Source organism: Saimiri boliviensis, chromosome 2 (genome assembly GCF_048565385.1).
Source record: "Saimiri boliviensis isolate mSaiBol1 chromosome 2, mSaiBol1.pri, whole genome shotgun sequence".
In the NCBI taxonomy this organism is placed as follows: Eukaryota; Metazoa; Chordata; class Mammalia; order Primates; family Cebidae; genus Saimiri; species Saimiri boliviensis.
Genome location: NC_133450.1, coordinates 13,490,978 through 13,510,273, shown reverse-complemented (window position 1 = coordinate 13,510,273; position 19,296 = coordinate 13,490,978). Strand labels below are relative to the sequence as shown.

The window sequence follows — 19,296 nt, the reverse complement described above, 5'->3', positions numbered from 1 at the left end:
CAAGTTCCATGTGGGACATTTAAGTAGGATTTTCGACAAATGTTTAACAATACAAACTTTGTGGAATCTACAGCTAGAATTTATCTGATATGGAAGTCCCAAGGATTAACCAATCCCTAGAATGAAGCAGCTCATGTAACATCTGTGCCCTTTTAAAAATGGCACCGTTTGGCTGTGCTTGTTGTCAATGCAGAATGCTTCTGCATCATTGCAGTACAGACACACCACCACATTGGCTTTCATTTATTTAGTCTTTTTGTTTTATTCAAATGTCAAAATGTAAGTTCCAAGATACAAATTGTGTTTGATTTAAAAACATCAATTATGCTTTGTTAACAACTTCCAAAGCCAAATGTAAGTTGTTGTAACTAAAATGCCTCCCAGTCCATTTCTGGAAGATTACTCTTAATATGTTTAGCAGCTACTCTGATTTCCACTCTACAAAAAGGAAAATGATGCTATAAGGGAAAGCTCATGAACAAACTTATAATATGTAAGACTTCCTGGGGAGAACTCAAACCATTACTAGGGAGACCAAGGAGGAGAGGTGTTTCTGTTCCATACTATAGCAACCAGCCTTAACACACTATAATACAAAGTGCATTTCTGATCCTACCCCAGCCATAAATACCTTATATCCCTTTTATTAATTCTATCATAGAAAGCCCAACTCTTCATCAATAAGATTTAGAATTTCCTAATAGCTTAAGTTTTTCCCTAAGAAAAACTGTGTAAAAGGAAAGTACAAGAGTCTATAAACAAAAAAAAGAATATTTACATGTACTCTGATTTAAACAATTTCAAATGAGATTAAACTGAATGAATTTATAACTTGTATCGCCATTATAGAAGGAAAGAAAAAAAGCTTAAAAGGTACCCACATATTTTAGTATTTATGGAAATGATACAATTTTCATTAAGGCCCCAAATATCCCACCACTTTTTAGCTTTGTTGTATAATCAAGGTTATTAACTTACATGTTAGTGTGAACACATTTACTTTAGCTGATAGCAAAACAGACATTTTCTTTAACATTCTAAGAAGCCAAAGAATTAGACCAATGTTCAGCACCAAAAAGCAAAACAAACAAACAAAAAAACTAGTTCAGTACTTCAGGTTAAGTACACAGTATCAGGAAATTTTATTTAGGTCAGCACATGGCTGTTACTATGATTGATACTGCATGCTATTTATAGAATTAGATACGTCTCTTCCTGGCTGGATGTGGTGGCTCATGCCTGTAATCCTAGCACTTTCGGAGGCCAAGGTGGCTGTATTGCCTGAGCTCAGGAGTTACAAGACCAGCCTGGGCAACATGGCGAAACTCCGTCTCTACTACAAATACAAAAAATTAGCCAGATGTAGTGGTACGCACCTGCAGTCCCTGCTACTTAGGAGGCTGAGGCATGAGAACTGCTTGAACCCAGGGGGGCAGAGGTTGCAGTGAGCTGCGATTGTGCCACTGCACTAGAGCTTGGGTTACAGAGCAAGACTCTGTCTCAAAGAAATAAAATAAAATAGGTATGTATCTTTCTGAAGATTTAAGGCAGACTTCAATTCTATGTACTCACCCATAGTACTAAAATGTATTAAAGATGGTAAATAAGGCCGGGTGCAGTGGCTTACGCCTGAAATCCCAGCACTTTAGGAGGCCGAGGCTGGCGGATCTCAAAGTCAGGAGTTCGAGACCTGTCTGGCCAACAAGGTGAAACCCTATCTCTACTAAAAATACAAAAATTAGCCAGGCGGGGTAGTGCATGCCTATAATCCCAGCTACTCTGAAGGCTGAGGCAGAAGCATCATTTGAACTCGGGAGGTGGAGGTTGCAGTGAGCAGAGATCAAGCCACTGTAGACCAACCTGGGACACACCGAGACTCTGTCTTTAAAAAAGATGGTAAATAAATCAGACAAGTTGGTAAGAAAATAGCCTTTTTTACAGAACCATTTGGGAAGTTAGTGTCATGCATTAGCAGATAAGAAGACAAGGAATACAGCTAAACCAATTATCAATTATCAAAATATAGTTCTTCAGGGTATTTTTCAATGTAATTTTTAACTGCTTGAAAACTACCTGGTCCAATTTTTAAGATGAATAAAATTCCAATATTTTCAGAAGCACATGTGAGTAAAAAAGGTAACACTAAAGAATGGTATCTCAATATTCAATTTTAAAGAATTTATTTTCCCATTTGTAGAGTAACATTATTGTAAAATCCACAGTTTTGCAATACCTTCACTGCCTAAAATAATTCCTAAGAATTTTGTTAAAGCATATTTTTTAAAAAACTGAACCAAAATAATGTACATTTTATCTCTAAATACCATGTCATTAAAGTCCGTATAACGTCCTCTGTTAAATCAATGTGATGTTACAATAATATACATGATCTGATTCTTATCCTAAAGGCTTCTCTGACCATGTATGATATCCAAGATAGATCCAACGCCTTTAATATCAGACTGCAGAGACAGTTATGATCCTAAACAAAAGAAGGAAAAGCTGTATATACAGGACAGCAATATTACAGTTTAGCTGTTTGCAGCATCTGCTTGGCGGGGCCATCCTTCTTCTTCAACTCCAGAGTCATACTCCTCTTCAGAGGATTCTTTTGTTGGAGCCCTACAATGAAAAGCCATGTGTTTTAAAAATTATAAATGGAGGTAAACATGATCTTTAAAATCAAAACAGCAAAGTAACCCCCCTAGCTAAGAAAGCCACAATAATAGAAAATATTAGGAGCACTTTTTTTTTTTTTTTTTTTGAGACTCTGGATAGAGTGCAGTGGCACGATCTCAGCTCACTGCAACCGCTACCTCCCGGGTTAAAGTGATTCTCCTGCCTCAAGCCTCCCAAGTAGATGGGACTACGGGTGTGCACCACCATACCCAGCTAATTTTTTGTATTTTTAGTAAAGACAGAGTTTCACCATGTTGGCTAGGATGGTCTCAATCTTTTGACCTCGTGATCTGCCTGCCTCAGGATCCCAAAGTGCTGGGATTACAGATGTGAGCCACCGTGCCTGGCTGGAGCAATTTTAATATTAAGGGCCATGGCTCACACCTGTGACCTCAGCACTTTGGGAGGCCAAGAAGAGCAGATCACCTGAGATCAGGTTTTCAAGACCTGCCTGGCTAACCTATAGTAAAGCCCCATCTCTACTAAAAATAAAAAAATTAGCCAGGTGTGGTGATGCACGCCTGTAATCCCACCTCCTTAGGAAGCTAAGGCAGGAGAATCACCTGAACCAGGGAGGTGGAGGTTGCAGTGAGCTGAGATCATACCACTGTACTCTAGCCTGGACGACAAAGACAGACTCTGTCTCAAAAGAAAAAAAAAATTGCTTAGTAATATGGGAAACAAACTATATAACCAAAAGTTGCAAATAAATTTCCCAACATTTTCCCTGACAAATTACTAAAAAAAAAAAAAAAAAAAAGACAACATGGCTTCAGTTGTGAAGGCTTAAAAAATCTTTTCTCCAAGAAATAAAGTATCATCTCTTATTTCAACTCAAATGCTTGAATTTAGCATATGTATATGGTAAAGAAGGTAACTACTTCTGACCAAATCCATCTTGTCTCAAATTAGTAAAAATTATAATTCAGATCACCACAAATTCCTTTAAAACCCACATATCAATGTCATTCAACAATAGAAATAAAAGATTATGTCTCTCTGGTCTAAGTTGTTCGAACCCAAGCAACTGCCTCCAAAGTTATCTTGAAAGAGAAGTAAACAGAAAATACAACATACCAGAGTTAAACAGAAACCTAACTTTTGTGTAGGTGACATTAATGTCAAGCATTGTATAGTAAATTATTTATATAATAAATGAGGGGTTAGGAAACTGTAGCTTGCTAGCCAAATCCAGCCCAGTGCATTTTTATTTTTTTATTTTTTATTTTTTTTTTGAGACTGAGTCTCACTCTGTCACCCAGGCTGGAGTGCAGTGGCACGATCTTGGCTCACTGCAACCTCCTCCTCCCAGGTTCAAGTGATTCTTCTGCCTCAGCCTCCCAAGTAGCTGGGACAATGGGCATGTGCCAGCATACCTGGCTAATTTTTGTATTGTTAGTACAGATGGGGTTTCAACATGTTGGCCAGGCTGGTCTCAAATTCCTGACCTCAGCTTCCTCAGCTTCCCAAAGTGCTGGGATTACAGGCGTGAGCCACCATGCCCAGCCCATTGCCTTTTTAAAAACTGTGATTTTTTTTTTTTTTTGAGACAAGGTCTCACTCTGTCACCCAGGCTGCAGTGCAGTGGTGCAATCACAGCTCACTGCAGCTACAACCTCTGAGGCTCAAGCGATCCTCCCATGTCACGCACCCACGTAGCTAGAATATCTAATTAAAAAAACAAATTTTTTTTTATTTTTGTAGAGACAGATCTCCCTATGTTGCCCAAGCTGGTCTGGAATTCCTGGGCTGAAGGGATCCTCCAGCCTCAGCTTCCCAAAGTGTTAGGATTATAGGCGCGTCCCACTATGTCCAGCCCCATTGCCTGTTACTGTAAATAAAGTCTTACTGGAACACAGACGTAATCATTTACTTATGTATCGTCTTATAGCTGCTTTCTTGCAATGAAAGCAGTGTTGAGTAGTTGTAATACAGACCTCATGGCCCTAAAGTATTTAGCCCTTTATGAGGCAATTTGCTGACCCCTTCAAATAAGATAAATATATAGGTAAAAAAGGTGTTGAATTTGTCAACTGATGACACTACTACTGAGAGAAAAAATTAGGACAGTTTTGGTCTTGTGAAAGACAAGTCATTAATAAATTTAGAGAATTAGCAGCGAAGTTCATTTTAATCTCATTTGGATTACTTTTCTTTTTCTTTTTTCTTCCTGGAACAGATATTATAGATGGAGTACTTTTTTTTTTTTTGAGACGGAGTTTCGCTCTTGTTACCCAGGCTGGAGTGCAATGGCGCGATCTCGGCTCACCGCAACCTCCGCCTCCTGGGTTCAAGCAATTCTCCTGCCTCAGCCTCCTGAGTAACTGGGATTACAGGCACGTGCCACCATGCCCAGCTAATTTTTTTTGTATTTTTAGTAGAGACGGGGTTTCACCATGTTGACCAGGATGGTCTCGATCTCTCGACCTCGTGATCCACCCGCCTCGGCCTCCCAAAGTGCTGGGATTACAGGCTTGAGCCACCGCGCCCGGCTTAGATGGAGTACTTTTATGTCTCTTTTAAAACATTTTCCTTTTAGGGGAAAAAGGTGTAGAGCAATTTTGAAGATCAACTTTTTTTTTTTAGACTAAGTTTCACTCTGTCGCTAGGCTGGAGTGCAGTGGTGCTATCTCAGCTCACTGCAACCTCCTCCTCTTGGGTTCAAGCGAGTCTCTGCCTCAGCCTCCTGAGTAGCTGGTACTACAGGTGCATGCCACCACACCCAGCTAATTTTTGTATTTTTAGTAGAGACAGGATCCGCCCACTTTGGCCTCCCAAAGTGCTGGAATTACAGGCGCAAGCCACCATGCCCGGCCTGAAGATCAGCTTTCAAAGACTCACAAAATATTATTATTTTATAATTCCAAATTAGATTTTTCTAAAGAAAATGAGATTATTGCTTCCCTTACAAATATAAGAATTTTTATGTAATTTTAAAATGACAAACCAACAAACATAGCAATGAGGAGCTGATCTTAAATTTTATATCTGTTCTGGCTTGAAAATACACTTTACCGGATGTATCCTGGTTCCTTTTTTCCTTCTACTACTTCTTTGTCAACCTCCACACATACGATATCAGAATTAGGGACTTCAAACATTGGTTCTAGTAACAGCTTTTCCTAAAGAGATAAAAAGTAATGAATCACATTGAAAACAGATTACATACAAATGCTTTTATTCTATAAATCACAAATTGGAATCCATTCACTCAAGGAAGAACAAACAACAACAATTATATTTATCTTTATATATATATTTGGGATTGCAGGCACGTGCCACCACATCTGGCTAGTTTCTTTTATTTTCAGTAGAGATGGGGTTTCGCCATGTTGCCCAGGCTGGTCCCAAACTCCTGAGCTCAGGCGATCCACCGGCCTCAGCCTCCAAAAGTGCTAGGATTATGGGTATGAGCCACTGCGCCTGGCCTGTTTGTTTATTTATTTATTTATTTAATTTTTTTTGGAGAGATGAGCGTCTATGTTACCCAGGCTGGTCTCAAGCAATCCTCCTGTCTCAGCCTCCCAAAGGGCTGGGATTATAGGTGTGAGTTACCAAGCCCAATCCTGATTTTCTATTTCATTAATCATATTATGTATACATCCTTTGTTGCAAACATCTTAAAGTTCATTTTGGAAAAAAAAAAATATATATATATTATATATATATATATATATATAATTTAGTGTGATTAAAAAAAAAAATCAGCTGGGGGGTACTGGCTCACACCTGTAATCCCAGCACTTTGGGAGGCTGAGATGGGCAGATCACCTGAGGTCAGGAGTTTGAGACCAGCCTGGCCAACATGGTGAAACCCTGTCTCTACTAAAAATACAAAAATTAGTTGAGTGTGGTGATTCTTGCCTATAGTCTCAGCTCCTTGGGAGACTAAGGTGGGAGGATCGCTTGAGCCTGAGCCTGAGCCTGGGAGGTAGAAATTGCAGTGAGCCAAGATCACACCACTGCACTCCTTTATTTGAGACTCTGTCATTTAAAAAAACCCCAAAAACTAAAAAACAACTTTATGCCAATTTTCTAGACATATTTTCCAAAAGAAAAAAAGAGAAGCTTAATATTCTCAAAACTCAGACCAAGAAATAATCTAGTTTTTACAGAATAATGCCAACTCACCATTATGGACCGAAGGCCTCGTGCACCTGTTTTTCGTTCTAGTGCCAATCTGGCTATAGCTTTCAAAGCGTCCTCAGTAACATTCAATTCACACTACAAATACATTAAAAATAAATTATAACTTTTAGCTGTTAAGTTCTACCTCCAGAAAATGTACCATTAAGTAAGGGCACAATTTGTCATGGTGTTTTGGAAACCTGCCTTCAAGAAGCACTTGTTTCCATCAATTAACCTGTGACAATATCAATATTATGAGTATCAAGTTTGTTCTTAAGCTTGAAGAAGTTTTCTAGATCGACACGGACTCCCTAGTATTTTTTTCAACATTTACTAAACCCCTGTGTGTTACATACTAGGGATTTAATGATGAAGACATCATCTTTGCCAAAGAACTTGCAGCCTATTGTGTAGTGACAGATGACAGATTAGCAAACTAGCATTTATAGTCCACTGTATGCACATGGAGCTCAGGGAGCAGCAAAGGGGGAGGCATCTAAATAGGGAACCACTGGAGGATTTTGAGCAAGGGAGTAAAAACATTAGCCTTGTCTTTACTCATTCAATAACTATTTAAGAACTTAGTATCTATTTGTTGGATACTGTGCTCAATATCCATTCTGGAAGTAAAGAGGGAGATAATGATATTTTGGTGGTGGTAGTCACAGGCAGACATGAGACAGGCAGACCAATTACGAACTAAATGTGGGGGTCAAGGTGAATAATAATAAAGGAGTTGACTTAAGGCAGGGGTAATGGAGAGAAGGAGACTGATATTTAGAGACACGAAGTTCATAAAACACAAACCATTTATCTGATTAGGTACGTGAGCTAGAGTGACCGCCAGGTATTTGGCTACAGAGACATTTATGTGGGACTAATAAAACTCTATTTAGGCAAAAGAATACAAAAATACACTATGTCACAACAAAAGCATTTAGAACAGGCGTCCCCAAACTTTTTACACAGGGGGCCAGTTCACTGTCCCTCAGACTGTTGGAGGGCCGCCACATACTGTACTCCTCTCACTGATCACCAATGAAAGAGGTGCCCCTTCCTGAAGTGCAGCAGGGGGCCGGATAAATGGCCGGATAAATGGCCTCAGGGGGCCACATGCGGCCCACGGGCCATAGTTTGGGGATGCCTGATTTAGAATGTCAAGGCTGAAAGGGCAAGACAATCCTGTACGTTTGGCTTGGAGGTACTGCAGTAGGCTAATGGCATTATTTTTCTTGGGATTTAAGCTACAATGATGGTTTTAATTCGTAGAAATAAAGCCAACTCCTAAATTCTAACATAATACAATATGCCTGCCTTGATTCTTTTTTTTTTATTATTATTTTTTTTTTTGAGACGGAGTTTCACTCGTTACCCAGGCTGGAGTGCAATGGCGCGATCTCGGCTCACCGCAACCTCCGCCTCCTGGGTTCAGGCAATTCTCCTGCCTCAGCCTCCTGAGTAGCTGGGATTACAGGCACGCGCCACCATGCCCAGCTATTTTTTGTATTTTTAGTAGAGACGGGGTTTCACCATGTTGACCAGGATGGTCTTGATCTCTTGACCTTGTGATCCACCCGCCTCGGCCTCCCAAAGTGCTGGGATTACAGGCTTGAGCCACCACGCCCGGCCTCCTGCCTTGATTCTTAGATCCATATTTAGTAAGGAATAAGCTGGTGTTCTAAATGAGCAGAATTTGTTTTTGTTGTTAATTTATGTAGAATTTCAATAGCAAGAAAATTAAAAATTAAAGTCGTACAAAAAATAAAAATCTAACCTTATCCATGCTGAATAAGGCCTGGTACTGAGGAATAACGGCATTTCGTGGCTCAGTTAGTATTTGTACAAGTGTTTTCTCATCTAGGCTATGCAATGGAACGACCACAGGCAACCGTCCCACAAACTCAGGAATCATGCCAAACTCAATCAGATCTCTGGCTTCCACATGACGTAATAACCGATCTTTTTCTTCAATGTCTTGGTGAGTATTTGATTCCCCACTTCGATTAGCAAGGTCTGCAGCAGCTGCAGCCCTTCTGCCTTTCCCCAGATTAGATGGTGTTCCAAATCCAAGATACTGCCAAAGAAATGATGCATATTATAAATGGTAGAATCAAATGATACTTTATTAAATACTTGTCATACACATTTCATGTGATCTTTGCAACAACTCTGTGAAGAAAGTTTTATTATTATTCACATCTTACAAAGGAAAACAACAGGCTTAGAGAGGTTAAATATCTTGATCAAAATCTTCTTGCTGTAAGTGGCAAAGCCAGAATTTGAACTCAGGTCTGTCTGCCTTCAGAATTGAGAACCTAACCACTACATAATAACCAACTCTCAAAGAATGAATTCTAATAAAAGCAGGTAAGTAAGAACTAGAAGTCCCTTAGAACTCAGATAATAAGGTTGCAGGGTTTACTCAAGACTTAGATGAGTTAAAGGTATAAAAACTATAAAAATGGAGCTACAGGCCAGACGTGGTGGCTCACACCTGTAATCCCAGCACTTTGAGAAGGCAAGGCGGGCAGATCACCTGAGGTCAGGAGTTCAAGACCAGCCTCACCAACATGGTGAAACCCTGTCTCTACTAAAAATAAAAAATTAGACAAGCATGGTGGCGCATGCCCTTAATCCCAGCTACTTGAGAGGCTGAGGCAGGAGAATTCCTTGAACCCAGGGACAGAGGTTGGAGTGAGCCAAGATTGCACCATTGCACTCCAGACCGGGCAAGAGCAAAAACTCTGTCTCAAAAAAGAAAAAAAAAAAAAAGAGCTACAAGCAACCTAATGTGAAAATTATCTGTAAGTGTCTTAAGTCACTGCTAAATCATGACTCCTCTAAAATCATGATTTTGGTTCGTATACATCAGCCTATGAGTTAGAATAATTTAATTTTATTTAAAAACATGTAAGGATGACATCAAACAAGAATGCTAACTTTTGCAAAGTCATAGTCCTCAAAAAAATTAAAAAAAAAAAACACTAACTTTGCTGAACAAGGTTGGGTATATAAAGGCATATGGATCTTGCTTCAGTCAACATAAAAGAACTGTACTCCAGGAAATTCTCATAAAGTTTAATTTTGCCATGTCATACAGCTTTTGTCAAAAGAAAAAGAGAAGTACATGATATGTGCAAACATAGCCTACGCTAAAAATCTGTTTGCAGGCTGGACATGGTGGCTCACATCTATAATCTCAGCACTTTGGGAAGCTGAGGCAGGTGGATCACTTGAGGTCAGAAGTTCAAGACCAGCCTGGCCAACATGGTGAAACCCCATCTCTATTAAAAATACAAAAATTAGCCAAGTGTGATGTGCACCTATAATCCCAGCTGCTTAGGAAGCTGAGGCAGGAGGATAACTTGAACCTCAGAGGTGGAGGTTGCACTAAGCTGAGATCACGCCACTGCATTCCAGTCTGGGCAACAGAATGAGACTCTGTTTCAAAAAATAAAAAATCTTGTCTGCAATGGAATGAATATTTAAGTGTCCCCAAATTTATATGTTGAAATCCTAACACTGTATTTTTAGGAGGTGGGGCCAGGTAATAAGAACTAGAGCATACAGAAGGCACATGGAGCTTGATTCAGTCAAGGTAATAAAAACTAGAGCCCATGATTGCTCCCCTAATTTTCGTTAATAAAGTTCACAGCTAAATGGAGTGACCTAATTCTCTACAAAACAGAACTACAACTTAAACCTTCCTTCTGTAGATTTCTGATTCTTTTTCTGACATTATTTTTAAATCTTCATCCTATATGTTTCTAGCTTCAAATCCTTTTTGGAAGTTTAAGGAAGTATTAATTAAAAATAAATATTGGAACATGGTCTTTGCTTTTACAGAATTTCAAATACAAGGTTATCTTTCTTTCACACATACATCCCCCAAAGAAATAATTTCTTCTAATTTGTTAAACTAATTTATGCAGAATTTCAATGACACAGAAAACAAATTTCATATTAAGCTATGTTTTGGCTGCTGTTGAAATTTTGCATAAATTAGCAGAAAAGATAAAAATCTAACCATATCCATGCTGAATAAGGCTTGGTACTGAGGAATAACAATAATTACGTGGCACGGTTAGTATTTCTAAGCATTTCCCCACCTAGGCAGGCAAAGGAACGACCATGGGCAACCACACCATTAGCAGCATTATAATTATGATTATTATTTTTTTACTACTACTAAACTAAAACTACTAGTACATTTAAGGCCAAGAAGACAGCTGATTTATGACATACAGATTTCAAATAGAATGTTATAAAACACTAAAGTGATCACTTGGGACTATCATGCAATCTACAAAAACCATGGAAAATACAGGTGTTTTCTGGGTTTCCTGCCACTATTCTCACATTACATTTTGTTGTAATCAATCAAAAAATTAGTATTGGGCATGTATTATGAGATTATGAAGAAACAAGTCCCAGACCCAATTAAAAGTAGAGGCCATTAAGAAGAAACACCTAGGCTGGGCGCGGTGGCTCACGCCTGTGATCCCAGCACTTTGGGAGGCCAAGGCGGGTGGATCACAAGGTTAAGAGATCAAGACCATCCTGGTCAACGTGGTGAAACCGTCTCTACTAAAAATACAAAAAAATTAGCTGGGCATGGTGGCACGTGCCTGTAATCCCAGCTACTCAGGAGGCTCAAGCAGGAGAATTGCCTGAACCCAGGAGGCGGAGGTTGCGGTGAGCCGAGATCGTGCCATTGCACTCCAGCCTGGGTAACAAGAGCGAAACTCCGTCTCAAAAAAAAAAAAAAAGAAGAAACACCTATAAAACTAGGTGGGATCAATCACAACACTTCCCACATCTGCCAAAATGCTCCCCTCCATTTGTGAAAGTCAGCAGTGATCTATGGTAGACTCTATGAGCAACGGCAATGGAGATAAGCTTTATTGGGCTCCAGTGAGTTGGGCAGGGGGAATGAATAGAAATTTTACTGACGGATCAACTCCAATAACGAACTCCCTAGTTACACTTTTAAAATGCCCATACAGGCCAGGCGCAGTGGCTCATGCCTGTAATCCCAGAATTTTGGGAGGCTGAGGTGGGTAGATCACAAGGTCACAAGATCAAGACCATTCTGGCCAACATGGTGAAACCCCATCTCTACTAAAAATACAAAAATTAGCTGCTGTGGTGGCACATGCCTGTAATCCCAGCTTCTTGGGAGGCTGAGGCACGAGTATCACTTGTGAACCCAGGGGACAGAGGCTGTAGTGAGCTGAGATCACACCACTGCACTCCAGCCTGATGACAGAGCGAGACTCCATCTCAAACAAACAAACAAACAAAATGCTCATATACAGATGGTATTTAAATCCTAACTTAACATTGTTGACAGGTTATTGGAAACTCCAACTTTAAGCAAAACACCGTACAACATGTCCTCCAATAATGTCATTTTATTCAATATCATTTCCTTATAAAATTGATAAGGAAAAATTAGTTTTTCGCTTAACGGTGCAGTTTCCAAGAACCTATGGGATGACGTTAAGTGAGGACTTACTGTACATTTTTCTTTGGTTTGGCCATATTGGCCAAGCTGGTCTCAAATGCCTGAGCTCAGGCAATCCACCCACCTCAGCCTCCCAAAGAGCTGGGATTACAGGCATGAGCCACTGTGCCTGGTCCTGTATATTTCTGATATGCTCTAAGAAAACCCAACTCTTAAAAAACGATGATTGGTAGCCTGCAGATATGAGAACAGAAACTAAGTGTATATTCTTTAAATGTTCTCTATCCTTCTAGGAACCCCTCAGAAAAACTTACCTTTTCATTTTTCCTCCTGCTGATGATTCTGTCTAAACCATTGAAAGCACCAGATGCAACAAACAGGATGTTTGTTGTATCAACTTGTACTGTTTCTCCACGGAGCTTTCGGGAATTCTTTTCTGGAACATTGACTATTGTGCCTTCTAGTAGTTTTAGTAAGCCCTAAAGAACAAATGATTTGTAGCATCACCATATTTAAAAATGCATTATTTATTATACTTTAGACAATAGGATTCAATGGGGAAAACAATGTGATTATGGTCAATGAACATAACTAATCAAACTCTCATATTTCTATAATAAGAAAATCTAATGTATTCATCACATTAATAATGAATTTATTTGAAATGGTTACAGAACTCCTGAGGCACTGTAATTCAGGAAAGCAGTTAACCTAAGAGGTTGTTTTTGATAGTAAAGACTTAATTCTGACATAAAGACAGAATTAGGACTGTATAAAATGGGGTTAAAACATGGTAGGAATATGTAGATGTCCCCAAATTTGTATGTTGAAATCCTAGCCCTGTATTATTAGGAGGCGGGGCCAGGTAATAAGAAATTGATGACATGTCTTTCACATAAATTAAAATTCTATTCCACTTACAGTATTAAACTTTGAGACTACCTATATTTGGAGATGGTTTTATAAAAAAAAAAATCCCAGCACATCACTGTGATTATACCTCTCTGCATTTCTGTCAAAAAGTGAAACAATTTTCCTCACCCTGTAATAGTTTATGTCATAATTAGTTACCATTAAAAGGTCAAGTTGGCCAATAGATCATTGTGGCTTCAATTATAGCTCTGCAAGGAATTAAACACTATTTTATACCTATCTTTTAACTAATTGGAAGGAATAAGAAGCATGTACATAGTTCGTTCATATCTAGTTAGAATCATAACTTTCTTCAAGAGTCTTCTAGAAATGCTGAACTGAGCCTTTGAGGAATAAAAAAAGCAAAGATTAAATTTCATTTTTTCTGTTCTTCAAAATATTTTAAATTTCCTAACAAGGTAATTTGTTATTTCAAATTGTCAACACCTTTCTTTGAGGATCTCAACTACTTCAAAATGGTACGTGGAGTTTGGGGGTGGAAGAAGTAAAACAGAATCTAATTGAATGTGAAACCAAACGTACAGTATTTGGGAAGCTGATGTATTCCCTTCTTTTTAGTGGGCTTGAACAAAATATTCAACTGCTTACTTGCTGAACGCCTTCTCCACCTACATCGCGTAATTGATGAATGCCTGGCACACTGCCAATCTTATCTACTTCATCCAGAAAGACAATTCCTATAATTTAAGGAGGATTCTATTTATAATACGAAAAATACATATACACAAGATAACCTCAGCTTTAAAAGACTAGGCAGCTAGACAGCAAGGTTATTTGATCTTTCATACTTAACATATGCAATAGCTTATAAAAATCCACTTTTATTTCTCCCATCCATCATTCTGTACAACTGCTTTGTAATTTGCTTTATAGAATAATATTTAGGTATCGTAACAAAATCTCGACAAGAGTTATTTGCCCCACTAATGTATATGAATTCTTCATAGCATCTAAGCAGGAGGTATCTGCAGTGCTAGTATTAGCAAAACTTTAAATTACTCTTTCCCACCTATATTCTTGTCTTAAAGGAATCTGAACAGACTCTTCAGGTAAACAAGAACAAATGACAGATGAAGGAGCAATGCAGCATACATGACATTCTGTAGGTCAACAGGCTAAACTGTTTCTAGAGTCATCTGGTACCTTCCACCCTTGCTCCTGCCCTGCCCTGTCTTAATCTAAGCATTAGGAGTCTTGAGGGGAGTTAAAACAAGAAAAGCAATGGTAGTATTAAAGATCTAACAGGAAAGTAATTTGACCTGTTTTGTTTTGTTTTGTTTTGTTTTGAGACGGAGTCTTGCTGTGTCGCCAGGTTGGAGTGCAGTAGCACGATGTTGGCTCACTGCAACCTCCGTCTCCCGGGTTCAGGTGATTTTCCTGCCTCAGCCTCCTGAGTAGCTGGGACCACAGGCACACGCCATCACGCCTGACTAATTTTTTGTATTTTAGTAGAAACAGGGTTACACAATGGCCAGGATGGTCTCGATCTCCTGACCTCGTGATCCACCCGCCTCGGCCTCCCAAAATGCTGGGATTACAGGCATAAGCCACCATGCCCAGACAATTTGGCCTGTTTTTACCCTACCAGCCGGCTTAGTGACAATAAGGCAAAGCAAACTATGTGGCACTTGATCAGTATGCTAGTCATCATGTAACATAGGTACTTTTATGTAATTACAGAATTTTAGTCCTTGACTCAAAATAAGAATTATATTGTCTCTTAATGTTGGACTGATTCCCCAGTATACTAAATCTGGAGACAGATCATGTTGAAAACATACCTTGTTGTGCTTTTTCCACGTTATAATTGGCATCTTGGAGTAGTTTGGCAATCACAGATTCAATATCTTCGCCCACGTATCCAGCCTGAGTCAAAGTTGTACAGTCACAGATAGCAAAAGGGACATCAAGGCATTTAGCTAGGGTTTGTGCCAGCAGGGTTTTACCTACAAACAGAAACAGTAACTAAAAGTTTACTAAAAATATACTGGCACACAATTTTTCAAATAAAAATGCAAAATAAATTTTAGTAGTATATAATAAAAAGAGCTACATCCTTTTTCTGATACTATTTTTTTTTACAGACAGCATCTTGCTCTGTCACCCAGACTGGAGTACAGTCTGTGATCACGGCTCACTGCAGCCTCAATCTCCTGGGCTTAAGTGATCCTCTTGCCTTAGCCTCCTGGAGTCCTGCGACTACAGACACGTGCTATGACACCCAGCTAATACTTTATTTTTTGTAGACATGAAGTCTTGCAATGTTGCCTAGGCTGGTCTCAAATTCCTGGCCTCAAGTGATCCTCCCACCTTTGTCTCCCAGTATGCTGTGATTACAGGTGTGAGTTACCACATCTGGTCTATTATTATTTAGATATAGTTGTTTTTTACTTTATTATTCCTGTTAAGATGTTAGGGACTGGCCTGATGGGCAACACCAATGCCTCAAATTCAGTTTGTATTCTATGCAGGAATACTGATAATCTATCCAGACAACAGGCCTTAGATTTTCTTCTCAAAAGCCATACCTCAATCACAAAATATAGATTATACAATCATTTATATTCTGAGTTTTAAAATGAGTAGTAAATTTTCTCAGCAAGTTATTTACCTGACCCCGTTGGTCCAAGCAGCAAAATATTACTTTTTTCAAGTTTTATGTCATCATGAGAAGAATCCAATACTTCACCTCCTCGTCTTTCCTGAGGTATTTGTTGATTCACCTGTTGCTGCATTGATGCTCCTAAAGCATTACCATGTGGGCTGATTCCAGCAATCTGAAGCAATTCTGAAAAAAGTACCAAAGGAATTACCTGAGCTTCATTTGAATTTACTTGAAAAAAAAGTCCCATAAAAACTTTTGCCTAAAACTGAACATCTACATAGAAAAATTTAAGTATTTTGACATTGTCTTTCCTACAAAGAAGAAAAATCTCAAATTATCTAGTGACAAACATATAGCACACAATGATTATATAAAGAACCTTAAGCAAAGGAAATTAATTTTTTTCATGTCATTATTTATATAAATATGTAAGAATACTCCTTTACCCAAGGGAAGGCAGTGCAATGGACAAGCAGAGCCAGGAGTTACAAAGCTTTAGCTCTGTACCTTCCTTTATCTCTAAGTAGAAGCTATATGATCTAGGGCAAGTCATATAAACTTTTTGTTTCTGTTTCATAATCAATAAAATCTACTAGAGAAACCAAATATGGTAGATCTTACTGTCCCTGGCCCTATCTAAATCTCTAATTTTATTGGACCTATACTGGATCTTTCTATTCCCTTTATTAGAGACTTAATAATAGTTGACTAGATGTGACTGACATTACTAGTGAAATATCAGTTTATCAACCAGGTTCCTACAACAATAAATCTTTATTCTCACTTTCCCTTGGCTGAGGGAAAGATTATCCAGAGTTGTAAATATTCTGATTGTTCTTGGTACTCAGCATTTTTTTTTTTTTTTTTTTTTTTTTTTTTTTTTTCTGAGATGGAGTTTTGCTCGTTACCCAGGCTGGAGTGCAATGGCGCGATCTCGGCTCACCGCAACCTCTGCCTCCTGGGTTCAGGCAATTCTCCTGCCTCAGCCTCCTGAGTAGCTGGGATTACAGGCACGCGCCACCATGACCAGCTATTTTTTGTATTTTTAGTAGAGACGGGGTTTCACCATGTTGACCAGGATGGTCTCGATCTCTTGACCTCGTGATCCACCCGCCTCAGCCTCCCAAGGTACTCAGCATTTGAGTACCTGTCGTCGTAACATACTTGTTTATATTTTCTAAATTTATTTTTAAATTTTCTTTTTTTTTTTTTGAGACGGGAGTTGCTCTGTCCTCCAGTCTGGAGTGCAGTGGTACAATCTCAGCTCACTACAACCTCTGCCTCTTGGGTTCAAGTGATTCTCCTGCCTCGGCCTCCCAAGCAGCCGGGATTACAAGCACACACCACCACACCCAGCTAATTTTTGTATTATTAGTAGAAATGGAGTTTTGTCATGTTGGCCAGGCTGGTCTCAAACTGCTGACCTCAAGTGATCCGCCCGCCTCGGCCTCCCAAAGTGCTGGGTCTGCAAGTGTGAGCCACTGTGCCAGACCTAAATTTTATTTTCTAAGAAATGGGTTAAGGAAATCAGACTTTCCAATGGATTATTTTAATTAAATTGTTAACATAATATTTCAGCAGATATATCTATTATCATGGTCCTATTCCATCTGGCTGTCAGTTTCAAACTATCTTCATTGTTAATGTAAAGGGTTTATTCTATTCATCAAAAATAATAAAAATTCCACAAACATCTGTATTAAATTGTGCTACCTCTGAGGGTTAATAATTAAGTGAAAAATTCACAATGGTGTGCCTCATTATAATCCATACCAACCAAGAAAACTCAGTCTGCTGTATGAGGTTAAACTGTCACTAGCGAAGTATTAAAAAAAACAGATTTTGCTGAAATTAAAAAAATTTCAGCAAATTTCAGCAAAATCTGGTTAGGGATTGTGATAACATAGGAAGGGGTGTGGCTAAATTTACCTCTGCCCAAAAGAAAAAAATGATTTAGATGCAGCTTGGGATAAGCAAGGCCAGCTGGTGCTTGTCATTCACTCATTCTCATTCTCTCTCTCTCTCTCTCTCTCTCTCTCACAAACACACATACACACACACACACGAGATAGGCGAATAAACAAAATTGCAAGAGGCATATTAATTACAGTGGAGCCACATAATACATGTATTTAACATATTTAATAATTTAAGTTAAAAAAAAGAAATAATTCAAATGATACAGATGACGTCTATCATTCCATTTTGTAAGTATATGCCTTAGAGTAAACTTGAGACAACTCTCCTGTTCTTTCAGTTAGTCCCTATTTGTGCATCTCTCACTGTGTAAGCACAGCTCTCTAAAATGAGGACCATGAGCAAGCAGGCTAGTGTAGCAGTTAGCTGCACAGAACTCACCAGCTGTGTGGCCATGGACAAACTACTTAAAATTTCTGTGCTTCGGTTTTCTTATTTCTTTTTTTTTTTTTTTTTGGAGACGGAGTTTCGCTCTTGTTACCCAGGCTGGAGTGCAATGGCGCGATCTCGGCTCACCGCAACCTCCGCCTCCTGGGTTCAGGCAATTCTCCTGCCTCAGCCTGCTGAGTAGCTGGGATTATAGGCACACACCACCATGCCCAGCTAATTTTTTGTATTTTTAGTAGAGACGGGGTTTCACCTTGTTGACCAGGATGGTCTCGATCTCTCGACCTTGTGATCCACCCGCCTCAGCCTCCCAAAGTGCTGGGATTACAGGCTTGAGCCACCGCGCCCGGCCGGTTTTCTTATTTCTAAAATGGCAATGAAAACAGTAGTTTCTGTCTCATGGCTTTAGAGGTAATTAAATGAATTAATATATGTAAAACACTTAGAACAATGCCTGGCAGATCGTTTTGTAAGTGTTATAGAAGAATCTGCTATTATTATTACAATTTCCCTAGTGTTTAACTCTTCATACAACATAGCCCTGAAATGCAAACCAAGTTATTTCATCTGGTGCTCAACTTAAGAAACAACACTGTATTCCAAAGATGGAGAAAAAAAGTCAAGTGTGTCAGTCTTCCTAGAAGTTGTATGGTGGTCTCTAAAATTTGACTTGCAAAGGGATTTATAAGAATTAATTTCTATTATACACGATTTTGGTCTAAAACCCCAGACCAATATTACAGTCTAATACCACAGGCCAGTCAGTGTTAGTTAACAACCTAACTATAGAACTTAAAATCCCACATAAAACACAACAAAACTGTACAAGACAATAAGGTTAAGCTTTGAAATATTTGTTTCTAAGTCAATCAATATAATTACAATTACTTTTACATAAGTTCTTAAGTACTGTTACTTAACATTTAAATAACATTAAATCACTACATATATTACATGTTGTCTTTCAAAATATGCACCATAGAATTTCTTTACTAATTTAGTATAGTTTCACCAGCCATCAACACAAATTTATGAGTACGGTATTTACTGCATATATGAACATATTTTTTCATTATGAAATATAAATTACATATAGACCTAAAGTTTATTATTTAGATCT

At 38.7% G+C, this 19,296-nt stretch overlaps 1 protein-coding gene across 1 annotated transcript in view; it reads right to left on the bottom strand.

Moving 5' to 3' along the window:
• Window positions 1–237: 237 nt before the first annotated feature.
• Window positions 238–19,296, bottom strand: part of CLPX (caseinolytic mitochondrial matrix peptidase chaperone subunit X) — a 48,545-nt gene continuing 29,486 nt past the window's right edge. The window contains exons 7-14 of the mRNA XM_003940889.3: window positions 15,819–15,995; window positions 14,989–15,153; window positions 13,796–13,884; window positions 12,589–12,753; window positions 8,582–8,881; window positions 6,811–6,903; window positions 5,695–5,801; window positions 238–2,622 (exon numbers count right to left, since the gene is read on the bottom strand). Of these exons, the coding sequence (XP_003940938.1) occupies window positions 2,532–2,622; window positions 5,695–5,801; window positions 6,811–6,903; window positions 8,582–8,881; window positions 12,589–12,753; window positions 13,796–13,884; window positions 14,989–15,153; window positions 15,819–15,995 (1,187 nt within the window). The 3' untranslated portion in view covers window positions 238–2,531. The remainder of the gene's footprint in view (window positions 2,623–5,694; window positions 5,802–6,810; window positions 6,904–8,581; window positions 8,882–12,588; window positions 12,754–13,795; window positions 13,885–14,988; window positions 15,154–15,818; window positions 15,996–19,296) is intronic.